This window comes from Artemia franciscana, chromosome 20 (genome assembly GCF_032884065.1).
Source record: "Artemia franciscana chromosome 20, ASM3288406v1, whole genome shotgun sequence".
Taxonomy (NCBI): Eukaryota; Metazoa; Arthropoda; class Branchiopoda; order Anostraca; family Artemiidae; genus Artemia; species Artemia franciscana.
The window spans coordinates 35,191,969-35,211,560 of NC_088882.1; the positions used below are offsets into that span (position 1 = coordinate 35,191,969).

The 19,592-nt window shown below is 34.6% G+C and overlaps 1 protein-coding gene across 1 annotated transcript in view; it reads right to left on the reverse strand.

The window, feature by feature from the left end:
• Window positions 1-19,592, reverse strand: part of LOC136040059 (guanylate cyclase 32E-like) — a 283,260-nt gene that overhangs the window by 212,868 nt on the left and 50,800 nt on the right. The window contains exon 6 of the mRNA XM_065724125.1: window positions 301-545. Coding sequence (XP_065580197.1) covers window positions 301-545 — 245 coding nt within the window. The remainder of the gene's footprint in view (window positions 1-300; window positions 546-19,592) is intronic.

A 19,592-nucleotide genomic window follows, 5' to 3' on the forward strand; every position in this document is an offset into this window, starting at 1 on the left:
GTTGCCCCCCCTCAACACCTCGCTCTTAGCCTCAAAGTTTGAATCTTGTTCCAATTCTTTAAGAATGACTCCAGAAACACAAGGGCCGTTTAATTAAAACAATATGATACTTTTTTTTAAAGTACAAAAAACTTTAGCGTAAAGAGCGAGGTGTTGAGTAGGATGCAACCCCCTTCGTATGCGTAATAATTTCTGTTCATTTTAAGTTTTAATGCTGCTACATACTTTCAGTTTAAAAAACTTATTTTTTTTAAACTGAAACGCAATTTTTGCCCTGTTTGAATTATAAGAAAAACTTACTCTTTTTAAGCCTCCTAGACTAGCCAATGGGTCTTCAAAGTTGAACGGGGGCAGTTTTGAATACTTGTTGACATGGTGACTAAAAAGCTCGAAATCTAAAGGTGGTGAAGACATAATTCCAATATAGCTTTTGAAAGCCTCAACCACTTGAGGCTCAGGTTCTTCCTTATAAAAGCTGTGCATGTACTTAACAGGGTTGTCGGACTCATAGCGTTCCAAATCCACTCCGACAACAAAATATTCACCTAAAAGAAAGTTACTTTAATTTTGGTATAAAGTTCAATCTTGTTGAAAAAGTATTTGGCAAATTGCTTAATTATACAAATTAATTTTAAAAAGTTCAAGAAAGAAGAAGTTTTTAAAAATAAAGTAAGGAGCCAAATAATAGCCAATTCGAACTTTAAGCTACCATAAGTTAGACATAACTAAGGCTACCAGCTCCTTAAATTTGTAAAGGCCAGAATCTCATTTGTGCATTACTGAAAACGATTTGTAATCTTAGCAGCATCTTTTTTACCCTTTGTCCATAAAGCTGTTCCCCAGATTTGACTGATAGGCTGTTTCGATCATTTAAAAACATATAGTGCAATAATTTACCTTACTAATTAGTCCTCGAGAGATTATGTGTCCCGTTAGAGCTTATAGTATAAAATTGTTGAAATAGATATGAGAAAATTCTTTTAGTCATATCCTTGGAGTAATATTTTATTCTCATTTTGCCTCCTTTACACTCACTAAAGGTTGTATTTCGATCGTATGAACTATTTCCGAAAAGTTGTAGGTGAGTAATTTTGATTTCCTGGTACAACGCATTATAGGCTACAACAAATAAAATCATACTGCAAAATAATTTGTCCATTAAATTTGTGGCATATAAAAACACAATGTTAGAAACACACATCGTTTTCTGTAAAGCATAAATGACCTTGGCCTTTGAATGTTTTGAAAGCAGAGGGAGAGGGGTGGGGATAAAGCAACTTTTACTGCGGCAGTTGCTATTATAAACTATTAACAGCTTATAATTTTTCGTATTATTATGGCTGATGTTTTGACTAAATAATAGCACCTTGTTTAAAATACAAATTTAATATTTTGAGGAATACCGAGAAGAGCAGCAGAACCCCGATATTGCAGATAAGCCTTAAAATTATATAAAGTATTGGCAGAAATTGATTTTATTAAAAGCAAGCTTTTAAATGAAACAAAAAAAAGCGACGGTGAAACTAAAAATGACCCTTAATTATCTTACATTTCACTATGAGGTCGGTCGATAGTTAAATAAATATAATGCCTGCAGTCGGATTGCGTGATTTTTATACATAAGTATCGTAATGAGGGTCTTTCAGATTGTTTTGCAGGTATATTTTGTCAAAGGTCAGATGTTCAACAACACGATACTCGGATGCGAGGAAATATTGAGGTTCATCGACTTGTTTCTAGTAGGTCTTCTTTTTCTCTTGTTTATAGAGCTTCCAAGCTTTGGAACAAACTTAGTAAAGATAAAATGAATAAAAACAAGCTTTTTTTAACTGAAAGTAAGGAGCGACTTCAGGCAAACAAAACCTATAATACCTAGATCAACCCATGCTGACGAAATGAATGCTTGGCTGAAAAATTCTAATTTTATGGGCACACGTAAAGCCATTAAAATTAACTGTAAATATGCGTGTCCGATTGCAAAACGATGACTCTGATGAAATAATTTCATATTAATTGCTGGCAATTGGAAACGGAAAGCTCCCAGTAGACTCAAAACAGTTCTGGAACCAAATGAAGCGGTTAATTATCCATCTGAATTTTTAAATTCCTTCTATCTCCCAGGGTTTCCACCATACGCGCTACAAATAAAAATAGGCGTACACAACTACAATGACACGTAACAACTTACGCACACGGGGGGTCTTGGGGGGCACCAAGCGCCCCCACCAACTAGGTATATATATATATGTATATATATATATATATATATATATATATATATATATATATATATATATATATATACATATATATATATACATTATATATATATATAATATATATATATATATATATACATATATATATATATATATATATATATATATATATATATATATATATATATATTTATAATAAAATACATTATAATTTATAATTTTTATTAAGCTCACAAGTTACTTTATTTAGAAAACAACAAGGAAAACGATTTTTTATTTTCTGGGGAAATTTTACAGCATTTTTGATCGCAGTTGACATGATCGCTTCAAGATAGTGATTAGCTGACGCAGGTAGAAATTCTTATGCAGGCAATCACCAGTATTTGCTATAAATATCTTTTAATAACCTTCATATTTTCGCCCACATTTGTCAAATGTATTTTTACATTTTTTGAAAATTCGCTAAACAAAAAAGGAGTGCCTACTCGAAAGTGACTATGATTATTCGTATAATAATCATAAGAATTAGAAATAAAAAAAATGAAATGAGCAATTAGATGATTTTAATGACAAAAAAAAATCATAGGGAAACAAAATTTGACCTACAAAAAAACTCTTTTGACTCAAAATTTTTTCCTTTTTTCTGCTGGTATAGAATTTCAAAAAGAAGAAGCAAGTAAACTTAATTCTTTAGGAACCTATCAGGTATTGAAAAGGGTACTATCGTTTTTTTCTTTCTAGGAGGTGCTTAAGGAATAATTTGGCTGACCTACGAAACTACCTCAGAGAGGTGAACCAAGGAAACTAACATACAGATTCTAAATAGAATTAATGGGTAGATATCTCTTCTTTACTGTTTAATGATATTCTGATATAGAACGAAAGGGAAAAGGGTCAAAATCTGCATTTTTCAGATATTCAGAATTGCTTATAACCATTTACTTAGCCCTTTGCTTTATTTCCCTGCGTCTTACATGTTTCCAAGAATACGATAATACTTTCCAAAATAAAAAAAAGAATGAAAGTATGGCCATTAAAGTGATATATAAGAAAGTGATGCTTATATTAGTGTCTAGTATCTAAGTATTTTTTCTTTTGTTCTAATTTTCATTGCCATGGAATGAGAGACTTGGAATAAACTGCAATTACCTTCAGTTTGTGTATAAATAAAAAAATAAAAAAAATATATTCTAAAAACAAAAACAAGTGCTCAATTTGGTTGGTACGAATAAGGTCAGATTCAAGCTTTATTTAAAGGTGTAAGGAAGCCATTTAAATAGCTTTTGGAAGAACTTTACTCAAAAAGTCTCCCGGAGGCGAGCATTACTACAAAGGAAAATCATTTATTTTCCTTCACCTCATTTCTATTACGCTTTATAATCTCCATATTGATGTAACTCAACCGTATTATCAAGGAATGATTATATACTCTATTATTCTGTACCTTCGAGAATTTCCCTTCTCATCATCTTTTATTTTCATGATCTTTGGGGACTTGGAACAGAGTCGCTGTAAAATTTCCCAAGAAAATAAAAATCGCTTGCCTTGTTTTTCTGAATAAAGTAACTTCTGAAATTAATAAAATTATAAAGTATAATTGTAATATATTATATATATATATATATATATATATATATATATATATATATATATATATATATATATATATATATACTAGCTGTTGGGGTGGCACGATTCGCCACCCCAACACCTAGCTGGTGGGGGCACTTAGAGCCCCTCCCCCAAGCCCCCCCCCCCCCCGCGCGCGTAAGTCGTTACACGCCATATTAGTTACGCGCCATTGTAGTTGTGTCCCTGTGTCCCACCTGTGAATATATATATATATATGTATATATATATATATATATATATATATATATATATATATATATATATATATATAATATATATATATATATATATATATATATATATATATATATATATATATATATATATATATATATATATATATATATATATATATATATATATATATATATATATATATATATATATATATATATATATATATATATATATATATATATATATATATATATATATATTGTGATTCCTCGGCACGCTTTCTGTTCTTACTTTCTCTATCAGCCGCAGGCCTGTTTTCTTGCTGTTCTTGTGACTCCTCGCCACGCTTTCTTTTCTTACTTTCTCTATCAGCCGCAAGTTTTTTGGCATAGACTCTTTGAGCAGCTTCCTCGGCTGTTGCCATTGTAGGTTCTTCAGTTATTTTACAATTAAACATTTTTCCGTCCACGATCTTCTTACAATTAAAAATTTGTCTTTAAACGATTTTCTTAAATACCTTGAATGACGTCATCGTCATAACAAACATGACGACAACTAATTTCATGACGACATGACGACATGACGTCACTCGACAGATCCACAGACAACTTATTTTTATATATATATATCTATCTATATACATAAAAATAAGTTGTCTGTCTGTGTGTCAGTCTGTCAGGTGACGTCATATTTCTGTGTCGACTGACGTCATGAAGTTAGTTGTCGTCATTTTTGCTATGACGATGACGTCATTAAAGATATTTAATCATGAAGTTAGTTGTCGTCATTTTTGCTATGACGGTGACGTCATTAAAGATATTTAAGACATATATGTTCACGTAGAAATCTATTAATGTTTAAGTTTAAAATGACTGATGAACTTACAATGGCAAAAGCCGATGAAGATGCTTAAAGAGTCTATGCCAAAAAACTTGCTGCTGATAGAGAAAGTCAGAAAAGAAAGCGTGCCGAGGAATCAAAAGAATAGCAAGGAAACAAGCTTGAGGCTGATAGAGAAAGAAAGAACAGAAAGCGTGCCGAGGAATCAAAAGAACAGCAAGGAAACAGGCTTGAGGCTGATAGAGAAAGAAAGAACAGAAAGCGTGCCGAGGAACTACCAGAGCAACGCGAAAGCAGACTTGCTGCTAAAAGAGAAAGTGAAAAAAGAAGGCGTGCCGAGGAATCACAAGAACAGCAAGAAATCAGGCTTGCTGCTGATAGAGAAAGTAAGAAAAGAAAGCGTGCCGAGGAATCACAAGAACAGCAAGAAATCAGGCTTGCTGCTGATAGAGAAAGTAAGAAAAGAAAGCGTGCCGAGGAATCAGAGCAACCTGAAAGTTATCGCCTGCCATTCAGGTACAGCCCAGTCGATGATTATAGCTTGAGTAGATGTGTTCAAATCGGGACTATGTCTAAAATTTGTCCCTATTGCAAGGCCTTGAAATTCAATGGTGAAACAATGGGAATGTGTTGCGCCTCAGGAAAAGTTAAACTTCCTCTATTGGCTGCACCACCAGAGCCATTGAAGACTTTCCTTACTGGAACTACGTCAGAATCTAAGCGTTTTTTGTCAAAAATCAGAAAATACAACTCATGTTTCCAAAAGACGTCGTTTGGAGCCCAAATCGAAAATCCAGATCAATTTATGTCTACTTTCAAAGTAAAAGGGCAAATTTATCATAGAGCCGGGTCCCTTCTACCATTCTCAGGCGAGGATCATAAATTTTTACAATCGTACTTCATCAGTGATAGAAATTCTGAATTGAATGCACGTTGCGAAATTTCTCCCAACGTTGAAAGGACAATCGTTTCCCAATTGCAACATCTTTTCCACGAAAATAATAATTTAGTGCATCTGTTCAAAACAGCCATCGATTTGATGCCTACTGATACGCATAAAATTGTTATTTCCGCTGACAAAACGCCTCCTGGCCAACATGTGCGTAGATACAATGCTCCAACTATCGACGAAGTGGCAATCGTTATGGTCGGTGATCAGTTTTTACCTCGAGATATTATTCTTCATAAGCGAAACGCTCAGTTGTTAAGAATTGCTGAAACTCATCGATGCTACGATGCCCTACAATATCCTATCATTTTTTGGGATGGAGCCGACGGCTATCACTTTAATATTAAATTGATGAATCCAGCCACGAACAAAGAAATGAATAAGAAATGCAGTACAATGCATTATTATTCCTATAGACTAATGATTCGACAGGATGAAGAAAATTATATTTTAAAATACCGTGAATTGTTTCACCAATTTGTCGTTGATATGTATGCTAAAATTGAATCAGAACGTTTGCTATATATCCGCCTGAATCAGACCAAGCTCCGCTCTGAACAATACATTCATTTGCGAGATGCAGTTATAAATGACGGTAATACCACAAACGTTGGAAGATTAACAATTTTACCTTCGTCATATGCTGGCAGCCCCCGTCATATGCATGAATATGCTCAAGATGCTATTGCGTATGTTCGTCTCTATGGTCGTCCAGATTTATTTTTTACATTTACATGTAATCAATCTTGGGACGAGATACTGCAGCTTTTACTTCAAGGACAATCGGCGGTTCATAGGCATGACATTACGGCCCGTGTCTTCCGGCAAAAGTTGAAATCACTTATAAACTACATAGTAAAACTTGAAGTGTTTGGGTCAGTGCGATGCTGGATGTACTCAGTGGAATGGCAAAAACGAGGTTTGCCACACACACATATACTAATCTGGCTACATAAAAAAATTACTTCGAACGAAATTGATGATGTGATTTCCGCTGAAATACCTGATAAAAATGTCGATAAGGGGTTACATGATATTATTGTAAAAAATATGATGCATGGACCTTGCGGTGCACTGAACGAAAATTCACCATGCATGGCCAAAGGAAGGTGCACAAATTAATATCCTCGACTTTTAGTATCAAACACAATAACTGGCAATGATGGTTACCCACAATATAGAAGAAGATCTACTGAAGATGGCGGTAAAACAGCAATAATAAAGAAGCGTAACGGTACCACTATCGAAGTAGATAACCAGTGGGTTGTTCCATATTCCCCATTATTATCAAAAACATTTAATGCACACATAAACGTTGAATACTGTAACTCCGTAAAGGCAATCAAATACATATGTAAATACGTCAACAAAGGCAGTGACATGGCAGTTTTTGGCTTGCAGCCCGAAATCAAAGATTTCGACGAAATCGTACAATATCAGGCTGGAAGATACTTAAGCAGTAATGAAGCTGTTTGGCGAATTCTTTCATTTCCGATACATGAACGTAGTCCAGCTGTTGTTCACTTAGCGGTACATTTACAGAATGGTCAACGTGTTTATTTCACGGAAACCATCGTGCAACAAAGAGCCCTGAATCCACCGGATACAACATTAACAGCTTTTTGTTTCGCTTTGCAAAAATGATTCTTTTGCAAAAAAACTGCTGTATACTGAAGTGCCTTCGTATTACACGTGGAATACTAAAAATAAAGTATTTGAACGTCGAAAACAGGGTAAGTCAGTCGACGGCCAACCTACCATCTTCAAAGATACCACGATAGGAAGACTCTACACCGTTCACCCCAATCAACATGAATGCTTCTTTCTACGCCTGCTTTTGGTGAATGTACCCGGTCCGACATCCTTTGAGTATTTGAGAACTGTAAACGGTACTATACATGACACTTACCGTAGTGCATGCCAAGCTCTGAATTTATTGGAGAATGACCAACACTAGGATAACTGCATAAATGACGCGTGCGAAACGTCAACCCCAAGTCAAATTCGTGCATTGTTTTGCATCATTTTAACAACTTGCTCTCCATCAGCTCCTACAGAGTTATGGGAAAAATATAAGTCAAAAATGTCCGAAGATATACTCCATCGAAAACAGTTAGAGACGTCAGATATGACTTTTGATTTTACATCAGAAATTTATAACTACACTTTAGTTATTATAGAAGATTTGTGCGTACGTATGGCAAACAAACCTCTTCAGGATTTGGGAATACCTTCACCTAACCGTATCGCTGCTGTTTCGACATGTGTAGAATTGGATCGTTAACAAAGTTACAGTACGAGTGATCTATTGTCGTATGTACAAAACAACATTTCCAAGTTAACGTCGGAACAAAAAGACATTTATGATACGATAATGCATTGTGTCGATAACAACGTTGGAGAAATTTTCTTTTTGGATGCGCCAGGAGGTACTGGTAAAACGTTTGTGATAAAACTGATTCTGGCAAAAATTCGATCAAAAAATGATATAGCGTTGGCAATTGCGTCGTCCGGAATAGCCGCAACTTTGCTGCCTGGTGGAAGAACTGCTCATTCCGCTTTGAAATTGCCTCTGAATTTGCATTCTACAGAAACTCCCACGTGCAATATTTCCAAATCATCTGGGATGGGTAAAGTATTGCAGCAATGCAAACTTATTATTTGGGATGAGTGCACAATGGCACACAAAAAATCGCTCGAGGCTCTGGATCAGTGCTTGAAAGATTTGAGAGGGAAGTCGAAACCCTTTGGCAGCACATTAATATTGCTTGCGGGAGATTTCAGGCAAACATTACCTATAATACCTAGATCAACTCCTGCAGACGAAATGAGTGCTTGCCTGAAAAATTCTAATTCATGGGCACACGTAAAAATATTAAAATTAACTACAAATATGCGTGTCCGATTGCAAAATGATGACTCTGGTCAAACATTTTCAGATCAATTGCTGGCAATTGGAAACGGAAAGCTCCCAGTAGACTCAATTTCAGGACGTATACAACTACCTGCTGATTTCTGTAATTTAGTGACGTCCAAATATGAATTGATTGAAAAAGTATTTCCGAATATTCTAAAAAATTATAAAAATAATAAATGGCTAAGTGAAAGAGCGATTCTTGCACCCAAAAATATAGACGTCCACGAAATCAACAATATTGTTTTGACCAAGATTCGAGACCAGGCAGTCCTTTACAAGTCAGTCGACACAGTTTTGGAACCAAATTAAGCGGTTAATTATCCATCTGAATTTTTAAATTCCATAGATCTTTCAGGGTTTCCACCACACGTGCTACAACTAAAAATAGGCTTACCAATAATACTTTTAAGAAATATCAACCCACCAAAGCTTTGCAATGGCACGCGACTTGCCGTAAAAAAAAAAAACAATGGAAAACCTAGTAGAGGCCACAATCTTGACAGGACCTTTTGAGGGTGAGGCTGTTCTTATTCCTCGCATTCCCATGATTCCAACGGATCTGCCTTTTCAATTTAAAAGATTGCAATTCCCAATTCGATTAGTATTTGCAATCACCATTAACAAAGCTCAAGGTCAATCATTAGAAAAATGTGGTATAGATCTTAATACTGATTGTTTTTCCCATGGACAATTGTACGTTGCATGTTCGAGGGTCGGTAAGCCTGACAATCTATTTATATGCAGCGACAATTGGACAGCGAAGAATGTTGTATATTCGCAAGTTTTACGCAGTTAATTTGTATTGTATCTATCTATCTATCTATCTATATAAAAACGAGTTGTGTGTATGCATGTTTGTTTGTTTGTAAAAAGAGCGTTTGCATATGACGTCATTATTAGTACTTACGGCTTTGTATATGCACAGACAATGGGAAAGCCAAGAATGTTGTATATTCGCAATTTTTACGTAGTTTGAAACACATATATAAATCTATCTATATTCACAGGTGGGACACAGGGACACAACTACAATGGTGCGTAACTAATATGGCGCGTAACGACTTACGCGCTCGGGGGGGCTTGGGGGGCGCGAAGCGCCCCACCAACTAAGTGTTGGGGTGGCGCGAAGCGCCACCCCAACAGCTAGTAGATAGCTAAATATGTTCTGAGACCATACTGGCTATGCATGACGTATGAAAACCAAGAAAGAAAATAAAAAATGAAAAGAGAAAAACAAATAGGTGAAAAAAGTAGGATTTTATCAGTCAGTAGCAAAATATGAAAAACAAGCAAATATTTCGACAAGGACCTCCGCCAAGTCCTCCTCAGTGCTCAAAAAAAAGAAACAACAGAAAAATCTAACATAAGTGAACTGCACAAGAGGAAGAAAGACACTGACTCAAACAACAAAACCAAGTTTAAATCAATGAAAGAGAAGTTACCAATTAGATTGAATAAGTATCCTTTGCCTTGCAACAGATTTCGCCTGTCTACAATTTCGGTTTTCATTAGATATGCGGACAGGTTGTCTTAAATTAGACTAGGCGAAAATATTCATAGAGTCTTTTAATTTTAAATTATTATAAATTAGGCTTAAGGAAATATCTCCCGTGTCTCTATTTATAGCCAAATTTCTATTTATATGTTTATTTTATCTCAATTGCCTCTTTAAAAGATTGCGGTAGACCATTTGCGGTAGATATTAAAGTTGCCTCTTCAAAAAGAACTAAATGGTCAGGATTTTCGTATATATGCTGGGCCAGAGCTGAATCAAAGTTGTCATTTTTATTTTCCAATATCAGGGACTTATCTATTGAAATTTTGTGTTCTTGCAATCGTCCCCTAGTTGTTGATGGGTCCTTCCAATGTAAAATTTTCCACATGAACAGGGGATTCTGTAGACACCACTACCTAGTATAGGGTCCGTTTTATCCTTTCCCGAGATGAAAAAAAGTTCAACTCTTTGTTTAGTTTTGAAAGAAACAGAGAGATTATGTTTTTTTTTTAAATTTTTCCAAGTTTGTCGCTGAGTTTTGAGACGTATGGTAATGTAGTGAAAGTTTTTTTCTCAATTGCCAGTGTAACTGAATCAAGGGGGACGGGCTTCCTGTTTTATCTTTTCTAATCGTATTTCTATTATATTTTCAATGAGGTTGATTGAGTAGCCATTGCAGAATAGAATATCTTTAACATAATCTAACCCGGATTTTACATGATTACGTGAACATATTTTTAGATCCCTGTCGACTAAAGAAATTATTACCCCTCTTTTTACACAAGGAGGGTGATTTGACGAGAACTGTAGATACCGGTCATTATGGGTTGGCTTTTTATATATAGAAAAATCCAGGCTAGGAATATTTTTTATAATTAAAACATCCAAGAAAGGGAGCTTTCCTGAATCTTCCAGTTTTATTGTAAATTGAAGATTCGAATCAAAAGAATTCAAATGTGCCAAAAAATCTTTTACAGAGTCCTGAACATGTTCCTAAACAGCAAGAATATCATCAACGAAACGAAACCAGAGAGTGTTTTAAGGGGAAACTATTCAAAGCAGACTGTTCTATGAAATCCATGTAAAATTTGCCAAAAAAGGAGACAAAACAGTGCCCATGGGTAGGCCCTTGACCAGAAGGAAATTTTTTTTCGAAACATAAAATATAGAGAGAACTTGTTGCAAAGACGAACAAGCGTCATTATTGTGTCAATTTCCAAGGTTTTATAATTTGCCCAAGTAGAATTTTCCTCTAATTTTCTTTGTAAGGCCTGTTCACATTTATGGACATCGCATGAAGTGTACATGGAAATTGCATCAAAACTAGATAAGATATTTTTTCTGTTATACTATGACTTTTCAGCTTCTCAACAAGATCTATGTAATTTTTTATATAAGACTAGCTGTTGGGGTGGCGCTTCGCGCCATCCCAACACCTAGTTGGTGGGGCGCTTCGCGCCCCCCCAAGCCCCCCCGCGCGCGTAATACGTTACGCGCCATATTAGTTACGCGCCATTGTAGTTGTGTCCCTGTGTCCCACCTGTGAATAGAGATAGATATAAATATATGTTTTTAACTACGTGAAACATGCGAATATACAACATTCTTCGCTGTCCCATTGTCTGTGCATATAAATAGATTGTCAGGTTTACTGACTCTTGAACATGCAACATATAATTGTCCATGGGAAAAACAATCCGTATTCAGATCTATACCTCATTATTCTAATGATGTGTCCCTGTGTCCCGGTCGTCATTTATATTCCCTGTGTCCCGGTCGTCATTTGTGTCCCGGTGTCCCAGTTTGTAATTTCTCTTTGAGTGTCCCGGTCGTCATTTATATTCCCTGTCTCCCGGTGTCCCGGTCGTCATTTGTGTCCCGGTGTCCCGGTCTGTAATTTCTATTCGAACAATCCCTGTGTCCCGGTCGTCATTTATATATCCCGCCTGTGCCCCCGACGTCCCCATTGTAGGTTCTTCTGTCATTTTACAATTAAACATTTTTCCGTGAACAAATGTCTTAAATACCGTTAATGACGTCACCGTCAAAGCAAAAATGACGACAACTAATTTCATGACGTCAGCCGACACAGAAATATGACGTCACCTGATCCACAGACAGACAGACAGACAACTTATTTTTATATATATAGATTTCTGTGTTGTTAGAAGAGACTTGAAAATTGTAGCTAAGAATTTTCCTACGCCTGTAGCTGGAGAGCTATAACATGCTACAATAGGACGTAACGGAGTATCCTTCTTATGAATTCTGGGTAGACCATAAAATTTTGGGACTGAACAACCTTTTGGGTAAAATTTTCTGTACATTTGAGGGGTGATTAGTCTATTGTCTTTTAAAATTTCTAATTCTTTTCTCAACTGCTTGGTGTATTTATCTGTGGGATCAGTTTTTATTTCTTTATAAGTATTTTTATCCAATAAAAGGGTATTTATTTTATTTTGGTAATCTACAGAATCCATAATCACAACTGTGTTTCCTTTGTCCGTTCTTGTACTTACTGTATTTTTATCTTTTTTCAAATTTTGGAGGATTTTAATTTCTTCCTTTGATTGAGTTGTAAGCGACAATGACACCTTAAAAATTTTACCCAAAAGGTTGTTCAGCCCCAAAATTTTATGGTCTACCCAAAATTCATAAGAAGGATACTCCGTTACGTCCTATTGTAGCATGCTATAGTGTACATGGATATTGCATCAAAACTAGATAAGATAGTTTTTCTGTTACACTATGATTTTTCAGCTTCTCAACAAGATCTATAGAATTTCTCATATAAGATTTCTGTTTTGTTAGGAGAGACTTGAAAATTGTAGCTAAGGATTTTGGCTGGAGTTACAGAGCTGGAGAGCTGCTGTAACTAAAAAAAAAACTTTTTCTCTTTGTTTTCTTACTAAAATAACGTCGTGAACTTAAAAATTGTAAATTATGATTATAATTTATTCTATTATACATAATTTTAATATAAATATAATTGTAACTATTAACTATTTTTGAAACAATACAAATTTCTTTTGTTTCGTTGTTTTCAGTAGTATTCTATCGATACTACTATAGGTCCGACAATTTCGTCCTCCCTTCGAATCCCAGTACCGGCTTTTTTTAAATCCTTCGCGTCTTATTAACGAATACAAGCGCAGCCATATCTAGGTGTATTGAGCCAAAATAGAGTTGCTAACCCCTCACATCCCCTCAATCTTACTACCAGAGCACCTCATTTCTCAATGAATCATGTCAACGCACCTCCTATATTCCCTAAATTGGCAGTAGCAGAGCACCTAATGACCTCACCAGTCCCGCGCACTTGGTCTTGCCCTTGATATAACAGTGTTTCAAAAACTAATGCACTATTTGCCAAAGTACATCGTTGCTGTATGGTCAGCCTCGTGTCGCAAATACCATTTCGCACCGTATCTGAGTTTCTGGCGGAAAAAAATTTGATTGCCAAGTATTTTGTCAACTGGTCCAAGTTATGATCAATACTTTAAGTATCAAGACGTCCAATAAAAGAAATTTTGATAAGGATTCTAATATACATAGGGCTTGTAATCTGTGTATTTTTGGTTTGGTACCGAGCACACTGGCTCTTTTGATCAGTCAATGACACTTTTTTCGATCCAAAAAGTTGTAATCACTACAGCCGGCCCAGGTATCCTTTTTCGTAGTGTAACAGTCACGACAACACTGGTTTTCTATTACCGGGTTACCAAAAAATATTCTTGTTGTACTGACAGCCTCATGTCGTAAATACCGTATCTCAATTTCCCTCTAGAGGGCCCTGAAATTTCCCTACATGACACCTATTGAAATTTTGATAAAAACAACATTTTACTTTAATTTTCAGTTATTAGTTGCTTTTTCTCTGCCTTTAGTTCTGAAAATGCCATTCCTGTTATTTGAGTAGAAATTTGAGCCATATCAATGTTTTTTTTTAATTTAGGAAATGTACTGGCATATCTTTAAAACCTTATAAAATGGGATTCAGCAGAGTTATGAAGCTGAAAACAATTTTGTTGTACTTCAATTAAGCAGAAGATCTATTTGGCAAGGCTTCACTTTTTTAACACACATATTTTTAAAGGTCATCAAAGGTCAGGGCCCTCTAGAGGGAGAAGGAGTGGTGTTAAGTACTTCAAAATACCTTCCCGGGACATGCTTTAGCCTGTAGACCCATCCCTGAAAGTTTCATTTTCCTAACCCAAACCCTTTCCAAGATAGAAAGAAGTCAATTCACTAGAATTTTACCCAGATTTTTTTTGAGGAGGGGGAATTTGGAACTTATTTTAGAATTTTTGTCGGAACTTAAATTTTCTTTTGGAGCTTATATTTTTTAAACATTGAATCTTCTTCAGGAACTTAGAATTTTATTTTTTGGAACTTAGAATTTATTTTAATTTTTTCAGAACTTACAAAATGTTTTCTTGGGACTTGAAAATTGTAATTTCGTTTGAAATTTTTTTAACGTATTTAAATGACGTCGCATAAGCTTAAAAAAATCTTGTTGATATTTTTTGGTATATGATATGATAGTAAAATCGTATATGGTTTTATCAAAAACTTTTAAATCAGTTATTTCGAGAGTGCATTGACCCCCAAGAGCGTCCTATGAAGTCATCGTCATGTGAAATAGTTTGCACAATACAAACCCATATGACGGTTATTATTATATAATCTTGGTAAATATATTTCTGGGTCTTTTTTCTTTGTGTCAGCCCTCGTTAAACTCTATGCACACAAAATGACACACAGATAAACAGACACACAGAAAAAAAACCAGACACACCGACACAATCAGAAACACATGCACACAGAAACACAGGTATACAGACTCCTAGGCTTCCAGACTCGTAAGCTTACATATATACAAGCGGACACACAGACACAAAAATAGACACACAGACATAAAAAATTTAATAAAATTTAAGTATCAAAAATTTAATAAAAGCTCATTTGAATACAACAAACTCTGACAGTTGATAAATTCTGAGTGTTCAAGTTACCGATTGCGCATCAAAAAATTCCATAAAAAACCTTTTTAAGTAAATCAGACTCAGTTAGTTTATAAATTAGAATTTTTCAGTTACCAACTGCGTATAAAACAATTTAATAAAACACTTTCGGATACGAGAAAATCAGCTAGTTGGTAATTTCCGAGTCTTTTGATTGCTTACTGCAGATCAAAAATTTAACAAAGGCATCTGTGACTACAATAAACTCAAGCTAGTTGGTAAATTTCGAATGTTTTAGTTGCTGACTGAGTATCAAAACATTTAATAAGAGTACTTTTGACTACAAAAAACTCAGATAATTGATAAATTACAATTGTTTTAGTTACTGACTCTGTATCAAAAACTTAATAAAAGCTCTTTTGAGTACAACAAACTCATCTACTAAAACTACTTTTGAGCGCAACAAACTCAGTAAGCTGATAAATTCCGACGTATTATAGTTACATTCAACCTACAAAAATGTAAATATACCCAAATTTGTAGAAATTTATACCTGAAGGGATATACCTAATCTGGATAAATGAGATCGACACAGTAAAAATTATGTTATATCATAGGACCCTCGTTTATGGATGTGCAATAGTGAACTTTGAGCAATAAACATCTTTAAGATTAGCCTGTCTTCATTTTCTAGACTTGTTACCAGAAGCAATCACAGTATTAGATTGAAACTAAGCTACAATGAATGAAAATATTGCAATAGAAATATCTTTTTACCGCATTTGTGGCATCTGTAGAGACCGTTATCCTTAAGTAATAAGATCCAGACATAAAGCAACCCACAAAAACGGTGAAAAAGTAAGCCTGAAAATTCTAAGAAGAGATAATCATTGTGCGAAAACCATTTCAAAATAGTATTACAAGGTATTCTGCATGAAGTCAAAAAACAAATGTTGGGGGCGGGGACGTGGTCAAAAAGATTTGTAGTCAAAGCATAAGGTCAAAATCAAATAAAGGGTGAAAAAGATTATATTTTTTCTTTTATTTCTCCAAAAAACCATTATGTATACTTGTAACAAGCAATTCGATTATGTTATATTCTATTTTATTTATATTCGATAAAAATAGAAAATATTCTATGTTCTATTTTTGATACTACATCGATAACTTCCAAGGTGATGTGCGTATATGATACTGCATTTATTAGCTTGAAATCCTCATCTTGTGGAGTTATATTTTAATGTGCACTTTTGTTATTGACCGAAGAACATAAAGAAATTGACCGTTACCACTGAAAACTGACGTATAATATCTGTGACTATGATAAAAGCTTGTTGAGTTCTATATTACAAAACTTGAACCGACCCGGATTTTATGACCGAGTGATTACATCACATTACAAATTTTTAAAGAACTTACTGCTGTTTAGGAAAAAGTCAGAGAAGTATGCAGTTTTTTCAGAGTTGGAGCACTGTATGTAAAGAGTAATATGCCTAAAGATGAACTCTTAATACAAAACTGTGACCAAATAATTCTGTATTCAATCCAAAAGAGTTTAAATGTCCCAAATTTGAAAGAGCTCGTCTTTAAGGTGAGATTACGTTCTTCGCACAGTGGATACCAAGGGACATACCTGATCGTAATATGTATATCTGACATAATAAAAATTAGGGTATATCATAGGACCCCGGTCTTGTGGATGTGTAATAGTGACCTATAAACAATAAACACCTTTAAGCTTAACCTGTCTTTATGTTTAAACCTGTTGTGGAAGAACAGGTTTACTTTTCTTTTTAACAGTTCTTTACCAGAACTGTGTTCTGGATGAACTGTGTTCTGGATGTGTTCTGGATTTATCAATTTATGCCGAAGCTCGTTAATGATAGCACTTATAAGAATGTTTTTGCTTCTATACTTGCAGTAAATATTTTTTTTAACATATTAATTGGGTCTTAGATTTTCATTAGAACTGGGTTAAGGAGTAAAAAAATTGAAACAGACTTTTCTTTAATGGCCAGATATGTATGAACAGGATTTTTTTCATCAAACATTTAATAAAAACACTTTTGAGTACAACAAACTGAAATAGTTGGTAAATTCCGAATGTTTTAGCCACTGACTGCATACCAAAAATATTGAAAGCACTTTTGAGTTCAAAAGACTCAGCTAGTTGATAAATCCAAGTCATTTAGCTGCTGACTCCGTCTCAAAAATTTAATAAAAGTACTCCTGAGTAGCTAGTTGGTAAACTCCAGATATTTCAGTTGTCAACTACTTATAAAAAAAAACACATTTGAGTGCTGTAAGTTCTGGTAACAGATAATTACCGAGTATTTTAGCTGTTGACAGAGTATCAAAAAATTTCATAAAAGCACTTTTAAGCATTACAAACTCAGGTAATTGAAAATTTCCGAATGTTTTAGCTGCTGGCTAAGTCCCAACAAATTTAATAAAAACACTTTTGAGTACAACAAACTAAGCCAGTTGGTAAATTCCGAGTGTTTTTGTAGTTACCGATTTCGTATTCAAAAATTTAAAACAGTATTTTTGAGTACAACAAACTTAGCTACTTTATAAGTTCCGAGTCTTTTAGTTGGTGACTTAGCATAAAAAAAAGAAAAGCACATTTACATACAACAAACTCAGGTAGTTGGTAAATTTGAAGTGTTTTAGTTGCTGCCTGAATATCAAAAATTTAATAAAAACGCTTTAGACTACAATAAACTGAGCTAGTTGATTAATTTCGAGTGTTTTAGCTGTTGGTTGAATTTATCATAGTTGTGCACAGTCCTCCCATTTACTGAAAGCTTGGCTCTTCAATCACTTCCATAAAGTTCCTATCTCTTTTCAACTCTTTGTTTTAACCTTTTCCCAGCCAATTATAGTGCGCGTCCTGCGTTTCTTCTGGCCTAAGATTGGTAGTAAAAATTTACTTTTTTGGCAACGTGTCATCCGTAAACATGACCTAACCATCTTGAATTTTTTTTCTATTATGGTCACAGAAAATGGGAACGGACAGTATTTTACGAACATCCTAACAATCAGAGAAATAGAATAATATATGAGGTTGCACCAAATTCAAAGCTTTCTTCGAATTGTCAATATTTTCTTTCAAATAAGACAAAAAGTATCTTATTATTTTCTCCCTTTTTTAAACATTTTGTTTTCTAACTTTCGCTTATAGCGTTGATTGTACATAGTACATTGTTATAGAAAGTTGGGATGGAGCTAGCTCAAACAAAATAGTTGTATTAATGGTCAATCTTCCAGGGATGAACTGCATTAAATCTTTTTTTCGAGTTTTCAACAGTATCCTTCAAGTAAGATAAGATAAATAGATTTTGTTAACTTTTAGAGCTCTCATTTTTGACTTTTAATTTCTTTTTATCCTCCAGCTTATCCTTTTAGGATTGGTGGCATGATTCTAGCATTTCTAAGAAAATCACGGTGTTACACGTTCAAACAGCCATTCTTATATATATAGACAAAATTTTTGTAACAAAATAGTTTACATCGGTGTAAGATGATGAAGCATGAAAGTTCTGATCAGAATAAGTGTGGAATTGGCTTCCAGTTTTATTTTTTACTTGAAATTACTCTATTTATTTATATTTAAATTATTCGAAAATAAAATCTAAATAGTTTTATTGAATTTTCTTTCCTTGTCTGCATGGATTTTTGGTTGAGGATACCACCATCATGTCAAAATTACTATGCAGTATTTTGTAGTACATGCATGCAATAGTACATGAATTTACATGTATGTAATAATTGCTATTTTAATTATCATTTCTTATTATTTTTAAGCAGGGCATACTGGTGTCAGAGTACATCTCATAAGTTACAAACCTTGTCTAAGCAATAGGTTACATTTGCACGGTGAAGGGGAATACCCTCGTGGGAAGATCCTTTTTTAGGAAGACAACTACAGCAGGGCTTAGAATCCGTTTCTTATGGACAATAGCCTCACCGAAAGGCTACTCGACCCTGTTGGGACACTAAGGGTCTTGGGAACCCTTTATCAGGAACATCTTCTTGAAACATTTATGAAAAAATTAGTTCTCTCAGAAATGATGCGCCTGCTACAGCGTCCAAGGTTTCAAGTGACACGATCCCGCTCCCTGGAATAGTGGCGAGATTAAAAACTGAGCGAGCCTTTCCTAGTGAAATAAATCTACAGAGAGACGAATAAATTTTGAGTTTATAGTTGTAATATGAGATCCGTGAAGCGAGAATCGACAAGGCTAGAGATAACTCTGGAAGTGAATCACTACCAAGCAGACGTTCTTTGTTTATGGGAGACGAAATTCAACGTAGTGTCTGAAGATACTATACCAGTCCACGATTGAACGACTCGTGTTTATTCCTCAGCTCTGATGCAGATGATGGATTCTGGCAA